Source organism: Terrapene carolina, unplaced genomic scaffold (assembly GCF_002925995.2).
Source record: "Terrapene carolina triunguis isolate 2854851 unplaced genomic scaffold, T_m_triunguis-2.0 Scaffold146, whole genome shotgun sequence".
In the NCBI taxonomy this organism is placed as follows: Eukaryota; Metazoa; Chordata; order Testudines; family Emydidae; genus Terrapene; species Terrapene triunguis.
Genome location: NW_020664497.1, coordinates 442,223 through 464,991, shown reverse-complemented (window position 1 = coordinate 464,991; position 22,769 = coordinate 442,223). Strand labels below are relative to the sequence as shown.

Sequence of the window (22,769 nt, the reverse complement as noted above, 5' to 3'; positions counted from 1 at the left end):
AGAAGCTAACCCCTTCAACTGCTCCCCAAAAAAATTCAGTTCAAAACAGAACTTCTCCTCCCCCAACCCAATGTCAGCTCCCTTTACACTCTCCCTCCACAGAAAAGCCAATGGTTACACCTTGTAGTATGCCCTGAAGGTCAGCAGATCCAGGTTATTACAGGCAACTGTATAGGCAGCGATGCCAAGAAATATGACTTAATAAGCAGGTTGTTGTTTATGTATCCGGTTAAGTTTAGCAGAACTCTTGATTTACAGTTTTAGTATAACAATCTTTATTCCCTATTTTGTTAAAACCATGTTACTAGCCAAGAGATACACAAATGCTTGCTCTGCAGAACCACCCTCATGCATGTCCAGGAAGTAAGATGAAATTTCCAAAAAAATGGTATGCATATATAGTTGTGCGTGAAGGAATTTATTTGATTTGTGGTAATAGATGTTGAATTAGCAGTTAAAACTATGACGGGCAGGTCTGCAAGCACCAAATAAGAGGTTCTTCAGGAAAGGAATGATTAGAATTTCAGCCGACTTTTGTATCATAAGATGCTTCATAGTTAATTTGCAAGGTAAACTTTTTAAACTCAATATGAACACAATAAAACAATGAGATAAGAACCAACTAAAATGGGCTTGATATAGAGGGTAGATGACTACAGCAAAACAAAGATGGAAAAGGTCTATACTTGGATAAGATTGGGAAGTGTTGGGCAGCACTTTTTGCTCTCTCAGTGGTTTACCAACATTAACTGATCCTCATGACATTCCTGAGAGGTCATCCCATTTTAGAGCTGAAGGTACAAACAAGGTAGAGGGTTAAATGACTGGTCCAAGAAAACGGAAGTAGCACATGACAAAGCCAGAATTACAACTCAGGAGTTGCTCGTTACCAATCCTGTGCTCAGACAAGATTTCTCTTAAATACTAAACATTGGGAAATTGTTAAGGCCACACACAGAACTATCCACACACAGACTGGCTCTATCAGCCCCTCCAGCAGTGAAACTGTGGACCAGATGGAAGTCAACTCATGATTTCTGTATATTCGCTTTAGGCCCAGTCTGCATGCAAAGGTAAGCCAAAATTTAACTGAAGATGTGTTTTTAAATCCATTTAAATTGGTGCAAAACCCTGCATGGACACTGTTAATGAGATAGAAATCTGGCTTATATTGATTTGGCTTCATTCAACTTCTTGCCAACTTAAGATAAATCAATATATACCAGGGTTAAATCAGTTTAAAAGGGTACACAAAAGGGGTTTGCAGCAGTTTAACTCAACAAGTTTTTAATATCAGTTTTAGTTAAACCAGTGTGACTTGTGTGTGAAGATCAGTTCCTAGCTACACAATTTCTATGTTGGGCTCAGAAATTGGGATTCTTGAGTGAGAAAGTGTTCTGGTGGGATGGAGGCAAGACTATATTGCTGGGAGAAAATGAAGAAGACTCTGCTATCTGCAGGAGAGAAGAGGGGAATCAAAGAAAAGACGTAAGAAATAACGAAAACAGAGTATCTTACAACTAAGACCATACTACAGAATAATGGCTTCCCTCTCCTCTGCCAATGTTCATAAGACTTCACTGTCTATCAACACCACAAGACTTTTCTGAAGGGGCTGAGAAAAGAGGAAGACAAGGAGAAAACATTGGTGAAATCATTTTTAAAATAAAGATATATGCAAAATCTTTAAAATATAGATATAAAATCACTATATGACAATTCATAAAATACTACAGAAGCAATATATACAATTGGTGGATTTTCATTTTTAGTCTTTTAGCTTTCGGTACAAAGTAAAGATAAAAACCTTTTTCACTGTGTTTTTTTACAGCTTCCTTCCATGAAATAATTATTTTTTCTTCTCTTTTTTTGCAATCTGCTTGTCCATAAGGTCTCTGTTAATCAGTCACTGTGAGGACAGGGCTTCAGAGATCAGGATGGAAATCCAGCAGAAAGAAATCCTGTTGCAAAGGATAGCTGTTTTCATCCAGCACAAAATGGCTTCTAATGTCCAACAGATAGGATGCTTCGGTGTCTGCTAGCAGCGAGTGGCACAGGTCTGCTACTATCATGCCATAGGTTGTATCTGAGGAAGGCACTGCAAAAGACAGTGAACCAACCAGTTATACTTCATTGTTATCATGCTAACATCTACACTTAAGTTCTTCCCCCAAGCCCCCAAAAGCTGCCATTGTAATGTCACATCCTCAGATTAGATCTCCTCCCTGGAAGGGATAAAACGCAGGAAATACTGCTCAGCATTTGAACAACAAAGTTGAATAATTAATTTAGTAATTAAAAAAGTATACCTTTTCTTAAAAGAGTTTTGAACACCTTCTGACTTGCTGAGCCTGTCATTCATAAGCTAAACTACAATTCCTGTGATTTACCCTATAGCAGCTCCCAAGCAGGAAGTCTACTTTGAGGATATGTCAGCAACCGGGAATTCTCGGCAAGACACCAACAACATTTGCAATTATATACATTCTGAAATGTTATATGGCAGTTATTTTTAAAAATTGAGATAAATCCATATGCATACATTACACACACACACACACACACACACACACACACACAGAGACAGCGAGAGAGAGAGAGACAGACACACACATTCCTAGCTAGTAACTGTATTGAGCTACGTAATGTTATAAATAAGGCTGTGAGTTTTTCACGGAGGTCACGGATTCTGTGACATTCCATGGACTTCCGTGAGTTCTGCAGCAGCCGGTGCATCTAGCTCAGGGGCAGCTCAAGCAGCCCCTGCACCAGGCGCACTGTTTGCTCTGGAGCAATCTCAGGCCTCCACGCCCGCCACCCCAGCAGCAGAGTTTGGGTGTGGGAGGGGCCAGGGGATTGGGGCACCAGACAGAGTGAGGTGGGCTCTGGGCAGCACTTACCTGGGGGACTCCCTGGAAGTGGCAATATCCCCCTTGCTCAGCTGCTAGACAGAGGCGTGACCAGGCAGCTCTGTGGGCTGCCTCCACCCAGAGCGCTGGCTTTGCAACTCCCATTGGCTGGGAACCCCCTAGAACCCGCACAGGTCCTGGGCCGAGCGGTGCTGCCAGCTCCCCCAAGCAGCCAGGCCGCCCTATCCCAGCACCATTGGGGCCCCCAGGCAGCCCCCCACAAGTTTTATTCACTGGTATTTTTAGTAAAAGTTACAGACAGGACACGGGCCGTGGATTTTTGTTTACTGCCCATGACCTGTCTGTGACTTTTACTAAAAATATCCGTGACTAAAATGTAGTCTTAGTTATAAATAATCATCTCACAATACCTCCTGTTACCTAAATTCTATTCTGAACTTCCTAGATGTCTCACATTTGTCTTTTGTTACAATTACAATATTTGCCTTCAGGATTCTGAACAATTGATCAATGTTTATAAACTTAACTTCAGACTAATAATGTTTGGGAATTAAGTATAAATGTCTGACAAATCCACAGTGGAACATGAAACATATGCAATTCTTTTAAAGCTACATGTTACATAAAACATCAGAAATATCATACCAAACCAGATCAATGTCCTGGCCTCTGGTGTGTATGGGCAGTAACTATAACTTTGTTTCAGTTAAGTGTTTCTGGTTCTGTGCTGCAGTTGATTGTTTTTCTAACAAAGAATGTATGGTACAGTACCTATGAATCTGTTCAGCCAGTCTGCAGGAATATTAAGGAATATTTTCTCCATCAACTCTGACACCACTTGAATACAAATCTCACACCCTTTGTCTTCTGCAGTCATCAGGGCTGGTCTAAATAAGAAAACAGATTCCCATAAATGCTTGCATTTGAAATGGTTTTATTTTTGCAGCAGAAACAAAATTTATGGTCAAGGTAATTAAATATAATATTGCCTTTATTCACCTAATATTATTGATCTGGTAAATCTCTTTTATGCTCTCAATTTCTGCCAACCTGCAGATCAGGAATCTGTGCCTGACAGTTTAATGGATTCTCTAATGGCTGTGCATGATGATGCCACAGAATTATCAACCAAGCTGTGATTTTAGAAAATAGGGATAGATTTATTCTTTTTGTAATCTGTGCTTTAGTTTGAAAGAAAATGAAAATTGCCCCATACAACATGTTTAGGGCCAGACCCTCAGATGATGAAGCCATGGAGCTCAGCTGATTTCTAGAGCCCTGCGCGGATACAAAATTTGTATCTGCATCTAATCCGCGATCCACAAACATGGTCTGCGGATAACCATGGATATAAAGCAAATACCCACAGATTTGTAGGGCTCTACTGATTTGCACCAGGCTGAGCATCTGACACATTCTTCAAGCTCAAAACCTTAGTCTTGAGATTAAGATTCCTTAAGAAGATGCCAGGAGAACTGATCGTTCTGTGATTCAGTGGGAAATGACTATTTCCCTTCATCACTCAGAGAATGCACTACAGCCTTTGGCATTTCAACTTTCTGTTTCGATTAATGTATTAACATGAGTTATTCATGCTGGGCCAAAAACTGCCATTTTTAGCAGGCACAACTTCCATTAAGTAAAGGAAAATTGTACCTTAGTAATGATAACATTTGGCCTGACCTCCACAAACAGAAAGGGCATTTGTTTCCAAAGTAAGTTGGCAAAGATATAGTCATAACAGTTTTCATTAACTGTTTTCTGGAAGTTAAAAAAAAAAAAGTGTAGGTATTTTTAGTAGAGGGTGAAATGCTAAATTCTCTAATGCCAAGAATGAGCAGATCAAAGATGTTTGTGTGTGTGTATGAGAGAGAGAGAGCATAAGAGTGCACAAGTGTGCCCACCATTCCTGCCACATGATTTACAATTGAGTATATTTGTTTTTGCTATAATTTATGTACCTAAAGCTATGCATTTCAGGAGTGAAGGACATTCTCTGCTTTTAACTCCAGACCCTTGACCAGTGGTTCAGCCTAATCAGCGTACTCTCTGTATGCAAGCAATTAAGCTAGCAGAACCTGTTGGCAGCTTAGCAGTCGCTTCAGACCCCCTGCTGAAATTTCTAATCAATTAAGAATAAATTGCAATATCAAAGAGAAAGAGTCATATGTTTCTATTTCAGAAATAAATAAAAATTAATAAATAATGAAAATAGAACACTACGTTCTAATAAATTTATAGTTTTATCAGTTTTTGATGATATTACTCTTGGAGCCCATGACAATTTAAAAATCTTTAAAAATTATTTTTCTCTATTAACTTTCACAAACTAAAATTAATTATTTGAAGTAAATAACATGTCAGCCACATAAAGCTTTTATCATCAGATCTAAAGAAACAGAAAATAACAATCCCACATTTAGAGACTGATCCTCACTCTCCCAATCAATCATATAAAATCAATTTTTTCCCTTTTCTAATATATTTTAATTGCTCACATTTTGGATCTTTGCCCCATATTATGTCTCCTTTTTGGTGCAGACATCGCAATGTAGCTTATCGGTGTTAACAGGATAAGTATCAAGAAACTGATTCTCGGAAGTCCATGTGTTCACAGCAAAACTAAGAGTTCATCACTCTAATAAGCAAGTCCAAAGCCCATAAGACTACACAAGGACTGACCAATTGCATCTCTCTCTAGTAGAGTTCCCAACAAACACTGACAAGAACTAAGGACATTGCAGGATTCACTATAAAAGAGATTTGAGAAATAGCCAAAGGTATAATTAATCTATAATGACACCAGCTATCACATGCAGATATTAATAAGTATAATGCTAACAAAGAAATATATATAGCTTTTTTTGTTCAGGCAAATATTAGATAGATAATGTAGATAATTCAGAGTCAAATCAATAATAAATTTGAAGGTCAACCCTACGTTTTTTAGGTGTCTGTCTGACTCCTTGTTGGAATGAATACTTTAATGCTGCTGGAGTTTCACTGTATTGTATCATTAATTGTGATAGGCATCCAGAGCCTTGGATAAGTGCATTTTTAATAATTTTAAATCTAAATAAACAAATGAATAAAAGGCAGGCACAAAATCATTCTAAGTCTGGGTCTTTACAACGGGTATGCCCACATCTCAGGGGCCACCCCACTAGGATAGCATGAGGGAGATAGGAGAAAGGGAAGGAGTCACTTCCATAGAAGAGATCTGCAAACACAGATGAGGTACAAGGTAAGAATGGCAGATTTCCATAGCTCCAGTGTGTTGCATCCTATTTGGGGTATGTTTAGCTGTTATCACTATTTATATAATAATTGAGCAGGTAATACAAGGAGAAAATGCACCAAACTGCACTACCTTTTAATGCTTAACGTTCAACATTTCTGCAGCACGTAGAGACGTTGATTGTGGCTGGGACATCTTCTCTATGGGCAGGGCTTTGGAGCTGTGCTCCAGCTCCGCTCCAGCTCCAGGCAAAAACCTGCAGCTCCACTCCAAAGCCCTGTCTATGGGCAAATTCTTTGACAAACCATCCGCTAAACACTAAGGGTATGTCTACACCCAGCCGCTAGTTCGGCGGCTGGGAATCGAAGTTCTGGGTTCGACTTATCGCGTCTTGTCTGGACGCGATAAGTCGAACCAGGAAGTGATCGCCGTCGACTGCGGTACTCCAGCTAGACGAGAGGAGTACCGCGGCATCAACGGGGGAGCCTGCCTGCCGCGTGTGGACCGAGGTAAGTTCAAACTAAGGTACTTCGACTTCAGCTACGTTATTCACGTAGCTGAAGTTGCGTACCTTAGTTCGAATTGGGGGGTAAGTGTAGACCAAGCCTTAGGGTCGTAGCCATATTTCTTTGGATCAGATCTCATTATCTAAACATGGACAGTCCTGGTAAATAGTTAAGATAGGAGACCTCTAAGAAGTTAGTGAGGAGTTACAGAAAGTGGTATTGGTGATATTATCCCTGTGCTGCTGAAATCTGTTGGATTAGACAGATAAAAATCAAGGCCCTGATCACATGTGGTCTTCAATGATCTGGTGGTACTTTTAATAACCACGGTGTCCTGGCTAAATTCTAATTTGGGTAATGCTATTCTGCTTACTCAAAATTCTCCCAGTAGTTTTAACAGGAGGCTGTATACTCAATTCCCTGAGCTGTTATGGAGAATTGTTGTTGAACAGATGCAACGTTTTACTTCAGAAGAGGTGGTTGCATTTCAGTATAGTTAGTTTAGATCTCACTTTGTCATCCTTGGCCATATATAAGGTGTCATATATAAGTGTAAGTAATTATTAGTGGCTTCCAGAAATGCCACTCCCACAACTTGACTGCAATATAATTAATTTAGATACCTTTTCAGGGGAACATACCTAGACCTGGTGCTTCAGGTCTTTTTAAAAAAATGAGGAAGTTAGTTAAAGTTGCCTGAAGGGAAGAGTTAGGAAATCAAAGTTCATATAATCAGCTAAAAGAAAGGAACATAAACTTTATTAGCTAAGATGTCGATTAAGAAAAAATGTGAATACCTAGAGATATAAAGATAAACAAGAAATTCTTTTAGTGCATCATAAGTAAGAAGCAAGGGTCTGTGGACCATGAGACTGTAAAGTGGTAAATCAAAGGGGTTAAGAAGACTGCAGAGAAGCTGGATTTATTTCCAGGTTGTTGTTTGTTTAAATCACAAAAGATGAGAAAAACCTAATTGGGGGATGCTTTACTTTCATTATCTTAAAAAAGTACTACCCAAGGCAAAAGTAACAAAAAAGAGGTGATTCTGTTCTGCATCATATTTAGTCTTGGATTTTTCATCTTCTATGAAATTGTGAGCATTCAACAAATATAGTTTATTTCCTCCAAAAATATGGAAATAAATAACTGTCCACTGGATTTCCTAATAAATTCAAATCTCCTGGAGAAACTGCTTAACTGCAAAAACCCTTCACATCAGAGATAAACCAGAAATGATTTCATTTTAGACCTCTGAAATGCAAAATATTGTCTTTTGCATTGTATCTTTCTTACAAATTGTATCTGTAACACTTTATGGGGTGAGTCTTGCTGCCTCATCATTCTGGGGATTCTCAGGGCATGTGGGTTAACAAACTTAGGTAGATTTCTGTTTAGACTGGCTCTGGACAAAACTTAAAACTTTTGCAATCCACAGTATAAAATAGATTGCAGAAAAAGCCTATAGTGGATCAAATGAGGCACTTGGAAAACATTTACATTTGCTTGGTTCTGCTTATTCTGGGATACTGCCTGGTCTCAGGTTCTTAATTCAGAGACTTTCTTCCCAATGTCATCTAACTTCACTCAAAGGGTCTTACACGGTTTAATAAAAATCAACATCTTATTGTAATACCTAGTAGTAATTTTTTTCAAATATCTGTCACTCTCAATTCAACCTTCTGTTTGGTGCCTGACACAATGGCTATGACTCTGAACTATGCGTGGGATTCCCCTGCTCACATACACATGCCGGTACTTCAGCTAGCTCGATGAGAGCTAACGCAAATATAAATAGCAATGTAGTCACAGTAGCACGGGCAGCGGCAAAGGACCAGCTTAGCCACACCGAATTCATACCCACCAGTTTTAGGTGATTATGTACTCAGCATGGCCAGCACAATGAGAATAAGTGAAAGTATGTGTATGTGAGCAGGGGAATCGCACTCCTAGCTTGTAGTGTAGCCATAGCCTATGTCCATTTTTATTTACAGTAGCATACCACAGAAAATACTGATCTGTAATTAATCTCTTTTGCACAAGTACTATATTTTCTAATATGGCTACTTTAATCCACTGCAAACTAGATATCCAGCTACAATTTGGTGACCACGGAGAGAGTATATATAGCCACCTCTATCAAGTCAAACATGCTATCTAAAAATACCCCTAAAATTCACTACTGGTACAGATAGGCAGGTACTGGGAAACTGGGTATTTTCATTCCATGTTGCCAGAACTCTCTCTAATCCTTAAATGCTGCCAGAATTCCAGCTCTCCACAGCAATATACAATATATACAAATTTACTGGGCCAAAATATTATGATGCTGCGTGTACTCCATTTAAAGAAACCCCTGAGGACTAAAGCATATAACCCCCTTGAACTAAAACAGGCATTGTGTGTATAATTCCCTGTCCACTGGGAATCTGTTTGCTCATTATTACTGGCACTACTGTGTTCTTTCTAACTAACAAAGTGCTGTTAGCTATAGATAAAGAAAATACAGCTGTGTGCCACTTGAAGGAAACACTATTACATCCTCCTCCATAAAGAAAGTATAAGGAGGGGAGGCAAAAGGGTAGATATCTGGGATAAAAACATGGAAAGAGGAAGAAAAGAAATAACATTGTGACCTTTGAAATCCAAAAGAGGAATGATTGTATGAATAGTTTACTATTCTTTCTAATCTCCCTTAGTTGACAATATTTTTTCTGGGCCATTGTAACCATAGCCCAGAAGGAATGTGGTTTATTTTTATTATTTATTTATTTATTTGAATTTTTAAAATACAACTGTAAGTACCCATTCAGTGCTCTGGGCTCTTGGTCCTTAAATTAAAAATCTAAACAAACATTTATATGTAAACACCGTAATAGCCACCTCAGCCTAGGCCATGTACAGCCTAAGTCAACAGGGGGGAAATATGAGCTTTATAGCATGCCTGAAAGGTTAATAAACCTGGGCTCAGGCAGATCATGGCTGCATTTCATAAATAAAGATTAAACATTTAAAAGGAAAAAAAATCTAGCCAAGGTGGTCAAAATATTTTATAATTCCAGGGATAATGATATATTTGTTAAGATATTAAAACAGTTAGCTCATCAGCTGTAATTTTTGTGCTGCTCCTGAATCAAAATCAGATGCTATTTCAAGTTAGACATTTCCCTTGCTTTGTGAGACACCAGAAACACAAGCAAATGTACTATGAAATATTATATCTTATTCCTAATTATGCCCTAAAATTAGTGAAAGTGTTTAAGATTATGAATATGAATTAGTTAAAGTGAGACCTGTTTAAAGGTCACAGATGATCCATATTAGAACTCTTCATGTAACAAAGTACAAACAACATGCAGATTATAAAAATTTGACTCCCAAAAAAGGTGCAAGGAGCAATTCTGTTTCTGGAACCACCAATCATGCTGAATTTACAACACTCTCATGCAAACAGCTTTAAATAACCTTCTGAAAAAGTCATGGGGAACATGATTCAGTGGGCTGAGGAGAAAGAAATGTTACTTGATCTCAATCACCAATATTAACTATTTTAAATGGAACAAATTTTGACATTTCATGCTCTTACAAAAATAGGGAAATAGAATGAGAACAACATGTTTTGTTAATAAATTGTATCTCATTCATTTAGATGAGATCTCTCTCCGGTGAAGCCAGGGAAAGAGACATCTCTTGTTAGCATGCACTAAGTAGTGTTACAACACGCAACTTGGAATTGCTATTAAGATATGCAGGATGTTTTACTAGAACACCAAAGACCAGAATGTCAATGTGAAAACATTAGATACACACTACTCTTTATAAAAGTTATGGATTCAAGGTCCACATAAAGGCTCAGACTCAGGAACTGCTATACAATGCAACTCTAGGAGATTGTCTCACCATCATTTGTGCCAGCCTTGGGCGAGAGGTTAAACAGATGTCCTTTATGCTCATCTTGAAAAGAGAAAGTTAAAATTTCCATGGCAGGGGCACCTTATTTATTTTCTTTATATCATGAATTTACCATATTTCTTTCATGCTCTTACAACAAGTTGAAAAATATAAAAAAAATTTCCTCCAATAAAATGTCAACGTTAAAAGAAATCTCTCCCTGCTGAACAAAACCAAACCTTTTTCATTTAATTCATGCTCATAGGAAAACACTGAGTAAACAGATAAGCTTTGCGATGTGCCCTGAAAGTCATAATATTTGGCCTGGGTTACAGCAAAGGTGGGAAGCAAATTCCAGAGTTACGGGCCTCTTCTGAAAATCCCCTACTAGCAATTCTGAGATATACAAATTGAAGGTAGGGAACTGTACAAGAACAAAATGAGCATTATTAACATCTTACAGACGCAATCTCCTCCCATGTGCCCCAGACCTATTCCAGGACTGGTCATGTGCACACTTGTTTTCTTCTGTATCTACAGTAGGCAAGTAGGCTTGGCTTTATTATAAGGTAGGGTGACTGACTGATGGCTGCTTCATATGGATTTTAACTTATGCAACTGGTAATTTATGTATTTTTCTCAAGGGTTTGGACTAGTTTGGTTTCGGTATTCTTGTTATGTCTTTTATTAAAGAAATAATGCCAAATCCTTATCCGTATTTGTAACAGGGCAGCATCCACCTTCCGCAAGCGCCCCCTTCTGGTTGGGTGTATCTGCAATCTTTCAGTTTATGGTGACTCAGCCCTCTGGCTGAGTCACACACACTGTCTGTAGGTGAAACAGAATAAACCCCTTCCGGGGTATACAGTCTTCACCTTGTCCCGGCCCTGGTATGGGAGCTGTAACCCCAGAGCGTCCTCCCTGGAGCCACTGTCTTCTTGCAGCTCTCCTTGAGCTCAGTCCTTACTCAGTCCCAGCAGCCAGCCAGGAGGTCCTTCTTAGCTCCCCTAGTCCCTGCCCACCCTCATAAAGAAGAGACGGTACAGATGATGTCCTACTACTTCAGCACCCAAGCTGAACGGTACTGTTCTACCATCCTCTTGAGTGCTACTGGAGGGACATACCTAATTGCAGGTGCTGGCACACTACAGCTCTAGGGGGTACAGTCTGACACTTTGGGATTGGCTAGACTCTCTGCTCCCCTCTAGCCATATGCTATGGTGTGCAGTGTCTGTTCCCCACTTGTGTAGCTCACATTAGTAGGCAGGACTGTACCCATGTATGTTCACATTGTATTGTCCGTGACTAATTCTGGTTGTATGCTTTCTTTGGGGAAGGGGATCATGCTGTCATCTATGATTATTAAATAGAGTCCTAAGCACGCTGTCAGCACTCAGAAAATAACAAAATAATAATTACTAAAATCTCTAATACTACAAAAACTAATCCCCTGGTATTTTTGAGTAGGGGATAATTCCAAGGACCAAGCTAATATTACCTTATTCAATAAAAGGGGCTCTTATGTTAATTGCTGTGTGAGCTATTACTGAGTAAGAAATTACCACTTTATTTGCTGGTACTCAATCACCACACTCCCTGTTCCATCTCATTATAAAGCAAGTTAGGATAATTTAGGAAAATAAGGAGTTATATGTAAAAGTAAATTATATGCCAGACTTTATGCACATTGCCTCAGAATTCACCTGTACTATATGCATGCTATGCTTAATCCACTTTGCAAACAAGGTAAAGGTAAAGAAGTATTTGAAATAATAAATTATTTAAAACAAATAATGATCTCTACATTTAATAATTATGTTGTTAAATCAAATGATGAGGCTTAAGTTTGCTTTAACCTGTTATAAATCCAAGGGTTTGCACAGCCTATCTCATACTGCCATCTGCTGTTCATAACGGTATGCCTGTTCTTTCCTATGCAATCAATTGGAAAGATGCAGGGTTTTTTGCCTTTTGTCCCTCTTAGTTTAAATTAGATGGCATATCTCGTTTTAGGATGAGGTTCTGCTTTCACCCAATTTGAAAGCTAAGCTGAGGCATGACATGGTCAAATGGATTTCTTGGGTTCTCACATAAGCGCTAGGACCAGGATCCTCCTTGATCCCAGTCCAGTGTTACAGTAACCCACAAAAATCACTACTACCCCTTCATCACATTAAATGGGAGTTAACAAATTATGATGGATTATTTAAAGATGGAATATAACCTTTAAGTAATGATAAAAATAATATAACACATAAGGATACTTTGCATTCTGTAAAGTTTTCCATCCAATGTACTTTACAAACACAAATGTAGTAAACCTAATGTTGTTTTTGAAGAAGAAAAGTATTATCATCTCATTTTGCTGGTGGGGAAGTTAAGGCAAAATGAAGTTATAGGACTCATCCTATGTCACATAAAAAGTCAGTGGCAAAGCCAGGAACAGAACTGCCTTCTGAGTCCCAGAAATGTGCTCTGACCACCAGAAAATGCTATTTCTTAAAGAGCACACATAAAGTATAGTAAGGAATAAAACATATTTCCATTCACAATGTTAATGTATGTGAAGCCAAATTTACATGAAATTTATTATGGTTATTCAACATATTTTAAATCTCTCTCTTTAATACTAAATATTGTTTTGCTGGTCTTAGTTTCTTATTTGATTTACCTGTAGAACTTTCTCACTTTGTTAAATGGTAAGCAACTAAGGCACTGCTTGTAGATCTTGTTCTCATCGGTCTGTAGTTCCAACCCACATTTTGCACAACCAGAATAGATGATCATAGGAAGAGAAGCCAAAATACATTCTAATGAAGTGTCAGCATCTAAGATGAGTTGCCTGTACTGGGGAGTAGCAATGGTAAACTTCAAGTCTAAGACATGGGCTTTCAATTGAATCACTCCTACAAAAACAAAAGGATTAGATCAAATTTTGTGCCATCTTAGTATTTTAGAATATCATAGAAAGCAGTAACAAGAAGATATAGCTCAACTGATTCCAAACAAAAACGGTGTATAAATAGCATAACAATAGCCTGAGATTTACTTTATCTTTTTGGAACTGCATATTGACTTGCTTTACAAAGAATGATTTCCTCAGTGATGAAATCATTATGATAAAGAAAAATAAATCTGAAAGTAATGACCTACGTGCTTAAATATTACTGTGACAGAGGCCAATATTTAAAAAACAACAACCACCAGACTTAGAGATCAGATACGCAATACATCATAATAGCTCAGATGTTCTCTGATTATAACAGTACCAGGGATTATTCAAACATTTCTCATATACATCTCTACCCCAATATAACGCGACCAGATATAACGCGGTAAAGCAGCGCTCCAGGGGGAGGGCGCTGCAGGCTCCGGCGGATCAAAGCAAGTTCGATAGAACGCGGTTTCACCTATAATGCGGTAAGATTTTTTGGCTCCCGAGGACAGCGTTATATCGGGGTAGAGGTGTATAGAGATGTCTTGGTAAGTAAACCTGGAAACATAAAACTTTCTATGGCAGGTACAACAACAGAAAATGGGGAAACAGGATGCTATGATACACCAAAAGTTTATAGCATCAAAGGACAGTTTGATGGAGGGGAGCGGGAGCAGGAGCAGCATTTGTTTTGCCTTTGTTCCACCTGGAGTTTTAGCTCTCTGTGTATCACATGGGCACAATGACTGAGACTCAGTGGAGCCCAGGAGCATGAGCAGTGCAGCTGGAACATTCAGAAAATTAAAGGATAAATGTTAAACAAGTCCTACTGTGTATGTGTAAATGGTGATTTTCCACAGCTTATAACTTAACCAAATCTGGATAGATTGTCATGGGTACAGCAAAAAAGACACCTCTCGAACCTCAGGACTATGCCCCGCCACATTTTAAGTCTGTGATTCAAACTTCAAAGGCATTAGATTTGTTCAAAATGTCATTACAAAAAATATACTAGCAAAACTACCTATTTTCATTACTTAAGTTCCCAAAAATGGCTGTACTGTTAAAACTGATCACAGTTACAAGCAATGGAAAACAACTGGTTATTGATGTGGATAAAAAAAATACTGAACAGGAGCCTTATCTACCCTGTGCACTGAACCAGAGAGGCGTCCTGTGGAAAACACAGTTTGTAGCAATATAATTAAAAGCTATATCATAATGCACACACACAAGAGCGCACAGGAAACTATAATTCTTTCATTTCCTATCTTCTGAACACTTGACTTTGCATCCTCAACAATGTTCTTCCAGCACAGTTTTGCTGAATGACTATACACAGACATAGGAGTCCATCCTATGCTCTGAGAGAAAATGTCTGTTTTGTTCTGCTCCAGGGGTTTACATAGCTTTTAAAGTGAAAAAGGACCATAATGCATAATACAGGCCAAAAAACCTCATCTAGTAGTTCCTACACCTGCCCCAGTAATTTTTATTGAACCAGTGCATATCTTTTAGACAGATTTCAAACTTGATTTAAAGACTTCATGTGATGGAGAATTTATCACATTCCTTGGAAAGCTGTTCCAATGGTTAATTATCCTCACAATAAAAAATGTTACAGTGGAGAGTAGATGGCGATATTAAAACATTTAATCCAAGCTGTTTTTATTCTGCTCCCCTTCACAGGTCATCTCTATGCCTTCTGAATGAAGGCTGCATTCACACTTTGGCTGGGATACTGAGCAACTGCTTCCAAGACACACAATTTCAGGCCTACAGCCAGCTGTGTCTATCTGGTTTTAATGAAAACACTGTTAATGGTCATAAATATAATCAGCTTTCCTGCTTAGCAATGTGTCTCTCACTTAAATAGGTAGTCAACAAAGAACTATGGATTACAATCTCACCTGAACATTTTCCCTCCAGGTGTGTTGACAGATTTGTCATTTTCATGAGAGACTTTTCACTTTTTTGAAACTTCTCTTTAAATTCAACTGCCCTTTTATCATCATCAAACAGACACTCACAGGATGACCATGGAGTTGTGTGCAGCTCAATGTCACCTGAAATAGAACTATGTTGGGCAAGTAGATATTTAAATTCCCATATGTGATCTGAAAAATAAAGCAAGAACAAATAAAGACGCAAGACATTGAGTTAACTTCCATGCTATGGTTAATACTTGTAGAAAGCTGCAAACACCTATGAGATTCCTTAATAAAACAGAATGATGTGCTCAGTGTTGTCTGCTATCGCAACTGTATTATAAGTCTCATAATAGCTGGCATTTTTCTTAAAAACTCAGTTCCTGGATCAAATTGATTGCATCAGACTCTCAGGTTTCACTAAAAAATGTAAGCTTTTTAGTCTTCATGGTTCCATATAAAAATTTTAAGACATGATCCAAGTGTACCCAAAAAGCAAACCCAGAAAGTAAAATGAACTCCAATTTTATCCTTTTAAAAATCTCGTGTTTTTTTAAGGCAATCTAATAACTGGGTGTGGGGTGCTGGCTGATAATATTGAATGCTTGTCTTTGGCAATGCTGTTGCTCTCTGACATAGGACAGTCACGAGACCATAAAACATTCTCAATTAATGCAGTGAAATAGTATTGTAATAATTTCTTGTAAAATTTCTTTTTCAGAACACCTTGTACTATGAATACTACTATTCCTTAGGAGTTACCTATAAAATAACTAAACATTTTTTTTATATTTTGGTTTGTTATAAAAAGCTCCTATCTGAGTTTGGGAAAACAAAGGGAAAAATGTGCTAAATACTGAAAGGGTTAATTACGAGAAAGATGACTTAAAAACACTAAGCTAAATTCTCCTCTCCAGTCCACAAAATGGGTCTCTTCAAAGCTATTCTGGCTTCTCTTTGTGCCTAGAACTCCTATTGAAAGAAGCTCAGTGCATTCTGGGAGAGTAGAACAGCCATGAAGAAATCAATTGTGGGGGTAGGGAAGGGGGTTTGGTGTGATGAATTTAGCTCTAACAATGAAACAGTAATCCTTAAAAACTTACAATAAAGCAACTGTTCAGAGGTGGATTTTTTTCTCCCTTTATGACTTGTAAAAAGGGCCCAACTGTCAAAACACACTACTAAACCCAACTGTTGTCCAGAATTAGTTTATTGGCATGCGGTTATGGAATTGAATCCTGGAACTTGAAGAAGGAAATTATATTAGTAGAAGAATTATAGCGGAGATCACTGATAAAAGTCATTTTGCCATTGTCCAAACACTGATCCATCTTCCCAAAACTCTGTACTTTGTTCAGGACATTTCATTTTACTGACTTGCACCATTACAGATCACACGCAGCAAATGATGAAGGCATTAAAATACAGAAATACTACACTCTCTGCTTCAGGGGGCAATAAACCACATGCCTGTGCATATTCTTGAAACACAATCACATGATGACATCGCACAGTGTGGATCCCGTGGTAAGTAGGTCTAAGTTACATCGATTAGAGTTATGCTATTCACGTAACTCAAATTGCGTAGCTTAGATCAAATTTCCCCTATAGTGTAGGCAAGGCCTTAGACAAACTATACTGCCCAGAAGTAATGCTACAGACTGCATTCCTCTGGCTGAAGCAAGCCACTTTTTGTTTGCCTTTTCACTCTTCTTCTGGATCAAGCTGAAGAAAGTCCTGTCTTGTCACTATGTACATTGGGTTAGAGCAGGTTAATGCAGATTCCACAATTATGCAGAATTGTATTTTAGGTGTATTGAAAAATATCACGTGGATCCTTAACATGACTGCCATATAATTTAATTTCTTTTCAGTCAATCATCTGAAAAGCTGTTTTAATATGTTAAATTGATTTTTTTAAATCACCTTACTATGGTTGAGAAAATACACTTCCCTCCCCCCCACCCCCCCACCCCCCAAAAAGGAATTGATAAAAAAGATGCCTGAAATTGGCTCAACAAGCACAGAAGATTGTAAGCCCATTAAAGTTAATGAGAGACTTTCCACAGACTTCCATGGGCTTTCGATCAGATCCGCCATGCTCATTTCACCATTCGCTGTGTGCTTGGTCACTGTCTATCTAGCCTAGTCTATCTAGCTCTTATAATATCTTTTAATCTATTTGCTTTTATGACCTTATCTGGGAATTTGTACAGTCCCCAGTGCTACTACTCTTTGGGGAAAAACAATTCTGTTGGTATTCTCAATTTTTAGATTGTTTTCTATGGTTTTTAATACTTCTCACTAGTGTGAGCATTAATCTTTTTCACTTTTCCAAATTCTTTCATAATAATTTTCTCTGTTGCTTCAGTTAACCCACATTGGCTTTTCTCTAATAGAGAGACCTTCACTTTTCCTAAATGCTGGAATCATCCTAGTAGCTCTTGCTGTATTCTTTCCAGGGCAGTATAAAAATAATTGTTGTAATAACTACTGCTCTCAGATGTTAATTTTCATGTCCTTCTTTAAAGCATGGAAGACATTCATTTAACTTGATAGCAGAGACTACTGCCCTTTTTTTTTTTTTTTTTTTAAATTTTACATTTATTTCTTTGGCTTCACAAAAGCTTAATTTGTATCAGCAGTAAATTCTCTACTTGTGCTACGATTTTGAAATAAACTGCATATTGCTACTTAGTCAGGATGAGGTGCTTACATACATTAGTCAGGACTGCAATATTTTGACACAACCTTATCTAGTGTGTGCCGCAAATTCATTTTTTAGGAACACAAGGAATACATTTTTAGTTGTAAAATCTTCATGGGTGAAATCCTGTCCTTAATGGGAATTAGCCATTGCCTTCAATGGGTCCAGGATTTCACCCCATGTTACTAGGCCTGTTCTGCTCTCCAAAGGCTGTTGGCCTACAGAAAAGTATTTCATTATTCAAGCCATCATGTTTGGTAACCTCAGCCAGACCAGAGTAATATAGATAATAGAGTCTGTACTACCTGATGCTATTACAAAGAAAGTCTATAGAACTGGCACAGTTTTTAGTGGCAGAGTATGAGTGTTTTCTTTACAACGTCAGTGAGAGGTGAAAATAACTGTACCTCTTTGCTAAAAGAATTTGCTTTGATGTTTCAAGATAGAGTTATTAATATCACTAAATATCCTTCTGTCTTTCCAGGGAAGTATAAAAAAACTGCAATTCCTCATCCCTACTTATCAAGACTACTATGTAAAGTTTAACCTTCTAGTACACATGGGCATCACATGCCTAGCTGTTTTTGTCTCCTAGCAAGAATGACCATCATGTGGTGTCTTCCTGTGACCCAATCATGCCAATTAGTTGTTGTGACCTATACACTTGTTTGGCATGACGTGGACTTTTCTTGGCTGTCTTGCTGGGATCAAACGTTCATGGCTTGTCTATCAGTGATGGGTATTTGGACAGTTGAGAAATCAGTCTTTTATCTTGCATTTTAGATATAGTCTTTTAATGATTAAAATATGTGAATTGCTAGATTCATAGAACACTAACTGGAGAATAAATTACAAGCTCTCTGGCACAGTTAAAACAATTATAATAATCCTATACATGGTTATATGTTTTTAAAATTTCCTGTTATTGTCCACTGAAGGAACCAAACAACAAAGTCTTTATTATAGTATAGTATTTTATGGCTTGATTATCCATTGTAACTATTTAACTTGCTGCAGCACATACTGTAGTGTCAAGAAACTTTTCAATGATCTCCCATATTATTTACCAATTAATACTTCACCTTTCTCAGTTCTAATAAGGAACTTATGGGAGTTTTGCCATTGCCTCCAATGGGTCCAGGATTTCATCTCATGTTAATCTCCCATAAGTTCCTTATTTCTCTTGGACAATATTCACATGTCCTATTCCCTTCTTATTACAACATAACAAAAAATAAGGTCATGAAGGTTTCATCAGCTTAATGCTCAACTTCTGCTGGTAGTCTACTCTCTTCCCATTATTATTTTTTGTGTCTTATTGCTTTAGTTCTACCTGCAGCTACTTGAGTTTTGAAAGAGCATGTGCTCTAGAGGTTAGAGCAGGAGAAGCAGTAGTCAGAATTTCCAGGATCTATTTCCAGCTCGACTACAGATTCACTATGTGACTTGGGCAAGTTTCTTAACTTTTATGTATTTCAGTTTCCCTATTTGTAAAAATGCATATAATATTGCACCTCACTGAAGTGATGTCTTTTTAAAATCTTGTCCCAAACATTTATGGCAATAATCTTGATAAGCACTGAGCATCCTCGGATTGATATCAATGGGATAAGAAGGCATTCAGCATTTCTCAGGATCAACCTCTAAGTCAAAGCTAGACTAACATCTGTAAAGCCCTGTGAGATTCTGATATATGAAAATATAGATAAAGCATTATGAAATCACTGCTAAACCCTTAAACAGCAATTTAAAACTCTCACTGGTGTTCCAGAATAAGTGGATGAAGCAAGCTGACGTTTCTGAGCCAACTTGCATAAAAAAAGGTAGTGTAGAATGGTGGGAATTGTTAAAACTTCTAAAAACCTCAAGTACATTGTCACAATAGGACTGAGGGACATTTACCCATTGAATAAAAATATTTACTAAATGAATGTTTTAACACAATTAACAGCATCATGCAAAACATATTCTCATGCTACCTTTTCTCACTCTTCTCTTGACCTTTACTATGACTGCAGATTACACATATTAATCATTACCTGGATAATACATACAAAGGGTTTATTTATACTTACCCTTTTTCCTTTGAAGTTGAGGACACCAGGCTGCCCCTGCTCCCCATAATACCATCAGAAAGTGCTGATCTCTGATCTGTTCCACGGTTAGAATAATTTTTCTTTGCTTTTCTCCTTTGTAACTGTATACAGACTCTGAAAAGGTTTTAAATGATATCACTGTGATTTTACAGAAAAACTTATTTAAAATGTACATGAAAATACCTGTGAACCCACAGCACCAATTAGGGAGGAGTGGGCAGCAGATGTTTTCCCCCACTCCCACATTTTTTGCACTTGCTCAAGTTCCGTAAGTCACAGAGCCATGGAGGGTGGGGGGAACGGCCTGAACACTTTTAAGCAGTGGTCCCATACTATATCAGTACAGCTGCTGCCAGAGCATTGCTTCAGCTTTTTGGTCACAATGGCACTGAAATTGAACCCAACTCTGTACAGATGGAGTTGCAACCAGGCCAAATTTCAGTGAGTGGCATTGTGACATGGTGCTCAGGGTCACACCACCACTCAAATTTGGCCCAGCCACCCTTCCATCCAGCTGCTGGCCGGGCCAAATGGTGTTGCGCCCTGGAATGCGGGGAGTCTGTTCCTGTGCAGCACAGTGTATAGGAGTTTGTCAAGAAGTCAACTCCGGGTGACACTGGCTCAAGCACTTTGTGAGTCAGAGAAATAGGAGACCTCCATTGAGAACAACAGGTGAGATGCACTTTTGAAAATAGAGCCACTATTTAGGTGCTTTAATGGTAGGTGCTGAGTACTAAGACTTTTTGAAATCTTGCCCCAAACATTTATGGCAATGACTTGATAGGCACTGAGCACCCTCAGATTGACATCAATGGGATAAGAGGGCATTCAGCATGTCTCAGGATCAAGCTCTAAGTCAAAGTTAGGAAAAAAATGCTGTAATAGTTAAGCTGCTTTCTCAAAGAGAAACATTTTTCTACTACTTTTCACTCAAAACAGGAATTATTGCTGTGTGTACAAACAGACTGAAAGGGATAACTGGTAAATCTTGAATGTATTAATTATAAGAGCCCTATTCACCTATTCATTTTTGAAGTCCTAGAGTTTTAGGGCAGAAGGGATTACCAGATCATCTAGCCTGGCCTGCTGTATACCACAGGTCATCAACACCAACCAGTACCCACACATTAAACCCAATGACCAAAATATTACAGTCCACAGAAGACTAAACTATTACGTGCCACAGGGAGCGAATAGGAAGGACCAAGGAGCACCAATGCCCGAGGCCACTGTAATGGCAGTGCACTGATTAAGTGAAATACACCTCTTACCCAGATATAACTCTGTCCTCGGGAGCCAAAAAAATCTTACCGCATTATAGGTGAAACCGCGTTATATCGAACTTGCTTTGATCTGCTGGAGCGCCCCGCCCCCCGGGGCGCTGCTTTACCGCGTTATATCCAAATTCGTGTTATGTCGGGTCATGTTATATCCGGGTAGAGGTGTATATCCAGATAATCCTGGCAAGTGACACCCCCCTCACACACACACAGTGCAGAGGAAGGCCAGAAACCCTCAACGTCACTGTCAATCTGACCTGGGGGGAAAATTTCTTCCCAACCCCTTATACGGCAGTCAGTTAGATGCTGAGCATCTGAGCAGAAACCGGGCACTGAAGCACGTAAGGGTGAGAATGTCTGGTTACATATCAGAACACAGATTCCAGTGGCCCATTGCCATCTCTAATACTTCAGATGAAAGAGAACAAAACAAAACAAAATATACTGGAGGAAGGGAGCAGGAGAATCCCTGCAGGTTGCTGGCTAAAGCCCTGAAGCACGGGCTTTTAGGAACATAAGACAAACTGGAAGTGAGCTCCAGGGCTGTCACTGCACCCAACCATCAGAAAACAAACTAGACATAAAATCACACTCAGAAATTTGTCCAGCTCTCTCAAAACTAAGTTGCTTTCCCCACAACTCCTATGGGAGGCTCTTCCAGAACCTGTCTCCTGATAGTTCTCCTTCTAATTTCCAGACTGAATTTGTTCATAGCCAGTTTATACCTATTTGTTCTTGTGCCAACACTGTCCTTTTGCTTAAATAGATCTTCACCCTCCTTCCCTGCTGTTTACTCCCCTCCTTTTTGATAGGCTGAACAAGCCAAACTCATCTAGTATCCTCTCATAAGATAGGCCTTCCATTCCCCTAATCATCCTAATAGCTCTTCTCAGCACTATTCAAGTCTGAATTCATGTTTCTTGAACATGGACAACTAGAATTGTACAGAGTATTCAAAATGAGGTCTTACCAGTGCCTTATACAATTTTTTTTATAAATATTTCTCTCTCTCTACTAGAAATACCTTGCCTGATACATCCTAGGTCTGCATTTACTGTTTTTGAAGCTGCACCACATTGGTGGCTCAGTCATTCTGTAATCAACCCATACACATCATTCTCCCACCTCCTCCATCACTTCCAGATGATTAGCCCACACTTGTAGCAGAAATTCTTATTATTAGACCCTAACTGCATGACACCGCACTTTGTGCTATTGAATTTCATCCCATTACAGTCACTCCAGTCTTCAAGGTCATCCAGATCTTCCTGTATAATATTCTGATCTGCCTCTGTATTGATGATCACTCCCAACCAGGGCC

At 38.6% G+C, this 22,769-nt stretch overlaps 1 protein-coding gene across 2 annotated transcripts in view; it reads right to left on the bottom strand.

Moving 5' to 3' along the window:
• Window positions 1–267: 267 nt before the first annotated feature.
• Window positions 268–22,769, bottom strand: part of SHLD2 (shieldin complex subunit 2) — a 72,782-nt gene continuing 50,280 nt past the window's right edge. For both annotated transcript variants that reach the window (XM_024209899.2, XM_029912000.1), the window contains 5 exons: window positions 20,148–20,282; window positions 15,348–15,554; window positions 13,174–13,408; window positions 3,642–3,757; window positions 268–2,098 (listed from right to left, as the gene is read on the bottom strand). In XM_024209899.2, coding sequence (XP_024065667.2) covers window positions 1,926–2,098; window positions 3,642–3,757; window positions 13,174–13,408; window positions 15,348–15,554; window positions 20,148–20,282 — 866 coding nt within the window. In that variant the 3' untranslated portion in view covers window positions 268–1,925. The remainder of the gene's footprint in view (window positions 2,099–3,641; window positions 3,758–13,173; window positions 13,409–15,347; window positions 15,555–20,147; window positions 20,283–22,769) is intronic.